Here is a 2,779-nt window from a genome sequence, read left to right as displayed (position 1 = left end):
TTCAACCTAGGAAAGCCTAGTGTCGCACAAAATTACTGGTATGGGGCATCCACTGATTAGCTCCTCATGAGTCACTTGCTGCTGCTGAGCAGGAGTCAAATGCTGCCACTGTCATTCTGTTTTCACTTGCTTTGTGCTGCTTGGAAAACAGGCTACAGAAAAATGAAGGACCAGGCCTCAGCTCCACAAACTGCTTTGTATCTGTCCCCTATACTCAAAGGTATCTTCTGGTTTTCTTTCTGCCTCCAGGGAGAAAAGTCCTGATAGTCTATGCACATCAAGAGCCCAAGTCCTTTAATGGATCTTTGAAGAGGGTTGCTGTGGAAGAATTGAGCAAGCAGGGCTGCAGTGTCATGGTGTCTGATTTATATGCAATGCAGTTCGAGCCAAGAGCAACAAGAAATGACATTGTTGGTGAGACCAGCCAAAATACACTTTTTTCAACAGTAATGATGACACAAACTTTCACCTTGTCTATCCTACTGTATTAACAATCCAGAACCATGCTGTTAGGTGCACTCTGAAAAATACTTGCTGCTCTTTTGTACAAATATCCCACAACTAACAAGACCCGGCTTTTTATTTTCTATTAGCATTGACTAAGAAATGTCAGTGTAGGAACCCAACAGTATCATCTTTATTTAAATCTGATCACTAGAAATGACCTCTCAATCAGAGAAATGTATCTATAATAGTACAGATTTGTAAAACAGTGTTTTGCCTTTAGACTAAAATGAATGAGGGAAGCTATTATTTTTACAGTATTTGCAATCAACTGCAGAGACGTTCTAAGAACCACCTTCTCTTAACGAACAAGATTACAAATGCTTTCTATAAGTTAGCTCCGGGCACTTAAGTGCTCGGGCTTTTGAGTTGTCTTGGCACCTCCCGACTACCTTGGTAGTATATGATTACTAAAAATTACTAGATGATGCAGTTAAGACTTGCAGAAAAACAGTGATATTCTTATTAGGCTTATGTGATATTTTCACTGTGCTCTTACTAGCATTTAGCCCCAGTATTTTTCCAGGTTAGGAAACAAAAAGCCATAACATAATCTGCAACAGCTGAAATTCTTTAAAACAAGAATCAAAACGAAATAGCACAGGTCCAGTGCAAGCACTGGCAAAACCAAGAAGAAACTTATTAATGACCAGACATAAGCATTTTTAAAAGTCCACTCCCGAGTATGAAACTTGTTTACAGTGACATTACTGAGAGGGAAAAAATGCATTAGCACGTGTCCACAATCAATCTCTGAAGTCCATTTATTGTGGGTGAGAAATGCCTTCAGATACCATTTGATGACTTGCTAGAGGCTACTGCCTCTTCTGCTAGAGATTGATGATCTACAAGTTTTATCAGCAGAATGAATGTCTATGTCTGATTCAGACATACTTGAATCAGCTCACCCAACCGTAGTGGAGTCAGCAGAGCCAGCCGATACTGGTTCTCCAGCCCCTGCTGAGTTTCCCAGTTATGGAGGCTGAAAAGCAGCTACATAATGCTTGTGACTGCATGGTGGTTTCAGTAATCCCTAATGCAGAGACAGAGCAATTGGCAAAATTTTCTTAAGTCCTCTTAAATCTATATGACCAGTGTCTTGAGCCAAGCTTAGATCGTCTTTTGTACTTCATATGTTGCTACAGAAAGGTGAAAGTTTTGGTACTCAAAAATCAAACTACCGTCAGCTGTGATGATGCTGAATATCCACACACAAAAAAAAGAAGAAAATGGGAAAAAATGGAAAGCAGTAACTCAATTTAGAACTGTAGATTGCAATTTAATTCTTATCTGGCTATGATGCTAGAAACAGGGTGAGCAATAACTGTTCAATTCTACCCACAGGTTGCTTGCACAACTCGGAAGAGTTCAATTATGGCATGGAGACTTGGGAAGCTTACAAGAGAGGAGTTTTGTCCAACGATCTGATTGAAGAGCAAAAGAAGGTGCAGGAAGCAGACTTACTGATTTTTCAGGTCATTATTTTAAATTGTATTAAAAGACTTCAGTTGTAATGTACAGGGTTGAACAAAAGAAAAGCAATAGTAAGTGAGAAGATGATAGATTTCATTAGGAACATTGAATCTAGCCAGAGTAAAAAGAGGTGGTAGTTCTGCCATCAACACAAACCAGTCTGTATCCAGTGTAGCAATTTCAAGGTGTCAGGTTTTCCTGATAGGATGTGGATTTTAGAAAATATAAAAAATGCCAGATCATGTGTAAGCATTAGTCCTGCTAGCACAGTATGAATTTTTCACACAAATAATGGCTCCACACTGGCATTTTTGAGGAGTAGGAAGGCATCTGAAATTGGAACCTTAAAATACCTGAGTAAAATTCACAGCAGTGCTTCACTTAAAAGTAATCTCATGGCATAGGTTTTTTGAAGACTTGTACTCACGCTACCTGCATTCCAAAACTATTGCATAGAGAAACTTAGACCAGGAAGTATTGAGTGCAAAATAATACTACAATTCTCAATATCAGAATCATGCCATATTAGCAGGCAGCCTGATACCATCCTTTTGGCGTGGAGCTCACGCAAAGCAAACACAGATCTACATGCAGAAATGTGTGAAGGCAGCCCTGCCAAGCTGCAGGTTTGGGATACAGTAACAGACACCAGACCAACAGCTTTTAGGAATAAACCTTTCATCTCTAAGTAGTTGTATGATAACAGATACAGATCAGTAACACAATTATCCAGGTCATTACAACAGCAAATCCAGTACTTCAGTAGCACAATTCATAGAATCATTAAGGTTGAAAAAGACCT

At 39.3% G+C, this 2,779-nt stretch overlaps 1 protein-coding gene across 1 annotated transcript; it reads left to right on the top strand.

The window, feature by feature from the left end:
- Positions 1-249: 249 nt before the first annotated feature.
- LOC104614401 (ribosyldihydronicotinamide dehydrogenase [quinone]-like) lies at positions 250-1,995 on the top strand (the record flags this gene model as incomplete). Its single annotated transcript, XM_010282863.1, is given in 3 exon segments — positions 250-292; positions 295-414; positions 1,849-1,995. Coding segments are annotated over 3 exon segments (289 nt in total), but the record flags the coding sequence as incomplete, so codon positions are not given.
- Positions 1,996-2,779: the final 784 nt, after the last annotated feature.

Source organism: Phaethon lepturus, unplaced genomic scaffold (assembly GCF_000687285.1).
Source record: "Phaethon lepturus isolate BGI_N335 unplaced genomic scaffold, ASM68728v1 Scaffold19452, whole genome shotgun sequence".
Taxonomy (NCBI): domain Eukaryota; kingdom Metazoa; phylum Chordata; class Aves; order Phaethontiformes; family Phaethontidae; genus Phaethon; species Phaethon lepturus.
Note: the sequence above shows the minus strand (reverse complement) of the source record. Positions and strands in the feature narration are given on the sequence as shown.